The sequence below is a fragment of the Penaeus japonicus genome, unplaced genomic scaffold (genome assembly GCF_977035675.1).
Source record: "Penaeus japonicus unplaced genomic scaffold, GWHDUDI00000001_assembly GWHDUDI00000032, whole genome shotgun sequence".
NCBI classification, from domain to species: Eukaryota; Metazoa; Arthropoda; class Malacostraca; order Decapoda; family Penaeidae; genus Penaeus; species Penaeus japonicus.
Window position 1 is genome coordinate 22,023,022 of NW_028234434.1, and position 2,500 is coordinate 22,025,521.

Consider the following 2,500-nt stretch of genomic DNA (forward strand, 5'->3'; position numbering starts at 1 on the left):
AAGAGCGACAGAAGCATCATCAGTGCCAGGGCTTTTCTGGTGGAAGGCTCCATTATCATGCGCACTTGGTTGGAGAAGCCACTCTTACGGCGTTGAGTGCGGTCCACTTGTTCGGTGATGGATGCCAGTTCGGAGGAAGAGTCGTAAGAGTTCCCTCTGAAGAAGGAGAGAGAATCCTTGGCCTCCTCGAAGCGCCCGCGAGTGACCAGCCACCTCGGGGAGTGCGGCAGGAAGAGCAGACCGGTGAGAGGAATGGCCACCACGGCCGAACACGCGAAGCCGATGGTGCGCCACCCGACCCTCAGACTTCCGATGCCGAAGACGAAGATAATCCCTATGCGACGAGCGGTCGTGACAATGCCGAACAGGAAGCCCCGTATGTCCTTGTGAGACACTTCCAAGACGTACATGCTTGCAGCTGGAGACAAGAGCCCCGAGACGAAGCCGAGGAAGAACCACATCGCAAGCAGGAATGTCTGTGAGTGCGCGAAAGCCATGGCGAGCCAGCAGGCGCCGCTTATGGGCAGCGCCAGCAGAGAGGTTGTTCGTTGGCCAAGTCTCATCAACATCAGACCACCAACGATGGACCCGAATGCTCCGCCGAGATCAGAAAGACTAGCTGTAAAATAAAAGATAAATAAATAAATAAAAGGAGATAACGGAGTCAGAAATGGAATATCCGTATATACTTGCGAAATGGGCGTGTTTTATAAAGTAATAGATATTGGTAGCTAACGGAAAGTAAAGAGATGGAATCAGATATATACGGAAGAGGAAACATTACAACAAAAGTGGACTTGATATTGCTATAAAATTGATACAGCAGGTAATACTAAATCGAGCCCAGATACACTAATTTACTGGCGTGTGAACACTTACGACAGACAAGTGTTTAATGCGTGTTCTGGTACGTCTGTGTTTACTTATCACTGACGCAAAGTACTTACTGTCACTGAAATTCCCTCAAAAGATTTGTTTAAGCAAGATATTTGCAGGAGGATTGGGCCTGAAAACCAGGTAGAGTAAACGGACAGTTCAGTGGAGTCTAATTCTTTATCATATATATATATATATATATATATATATATATATATATATATATATATATATGTATCTATATGTATATATACACATACATACCTCCACACACACCCACACACACACACACACATATATATATATATATATATATATATATATATATATATATATATATATATATATATATATATATATGTATATATATATATATATATACTGTACACACACACACACACACACACACACATATATATATATATATATATATATATATATATTATATATATATATATATATATATATATATTGTCACATATATATGTATATATATATATATATATATATATATATATATATATTTATCTATATATATATATATATATATATATATATACATATATATATATATATATATATATATATATGTTTATGTATACACATACACATATTTCACTTCTCTCTCTTTCTTTCTTTCTTTTGTTCTCCCTTCCCCTCTCCCTCTCTCTCATACACAAATATGATCAACCAACGACCACAACAATATATATATATATATATATATATATATATATATATATATATATATATATAGAGATATATAGAGAGATAGATAGATATATAGAGAGAGAGACATACATGAATATATGCATTATGAATATTAATACATCTATATTTCACTCTCTCTCTATTTCGTCCTCTCCCCCCCTCTCTCTCTCTCCTACTCAAGAATAATCTCCCAACAACAAACACCTCCTACCGAAGAACGCCACCTCATATGGGCCGAGGATCAGGTCATCCGAAGAGGGGTCAGTCAACTCCGGCAGCGTGACCCCCGTGTACCCGTAGACAGCGCCGATACCCACGTGAACAAACGCCATCACCATCGCCGCTGCTACCTGGGGATGCAAGCCGGGGTCAGCTCTTCGTGTGTGGGGAGAGGGGTGGGGGGGGGGAAGGTGTAGGTGGTGTATGTGTGGAGGGGGGGAGGTGTTGAGTGTGTGTGTGTGTGGAGGGGGGGGGTAGGTTGTGTGTGTGGAGGGGGGGGGGGTGTAGGGGGTGTGTATGTCGGGGGGGGGGGGTAGGTGGTGGTGGTGGTGTGTGTGGTGTGTGTGCGTGTGTGTGTTTCGTGCTGAACGTGTGTTGCGTTGTTCGTGTCTGTAAATATCCACATACGTCATGGAACAGCAGCGTATGCATGGACACAAGAACTAACCTGATTGATAAGTCTAGGCTTCGTCTCCGCATGTGCTTGATCCAATTGCGGGTCGCTTTTTCTTGGGATCTGGGCTCCCTCGCCAGACCTAAATACTTCAACATCATTTTGCGTTGTATGTTCAGCAAGGGATTTCATTTGAAGACTGGTTGCATTGCAATGGCCATTTTGGTGTGTCTCTTGTTCCGTAAATGCATCGTTATCAATACCTTTTATTGATGATGTGAGGACAGGGTCTTCCGGCGA

General features: G+C 42.0%; 1 protein-coding gene across 5 annotated transcripts in view; it reads right to left on the minus strand.

Moving 5' to 3' along the window:
- LOC122253716 (facilitated trehalose transporter Tret1-2 homolog) overlaps positions 1-2,500 on the minus strand; it is a 4,567-nt gene that overhangs the window by 646 nt on the left and 1,421 nt on the right. For all 5 annotated transcript variants that reach the window (XM_043016994.2, XM_043016993.2, XM_043016995.2 and 2 more), the window contains 3 exons: positions 2,255-2,500; positions 1,799-1,937; positions 1-619 (listed from right to left, as the gene is read on the minus strand). The exon at positions 1-619 is cut by the window's left edge and continues 646 nt beyond it; the exon at positions 2,255-2,500 is cut by the window's right edge and continues 45 nt beyond it. In XM_043016994.2, coding sequence (XP_042872928.2) covers positions 1-619; positions 1,799-1,937; positions 2,255-2,500 — 1,004 coding nt within the window. The remainder of the gene's footprint in view (positions 620-1,798; positions 1,938-2,254) is intronic.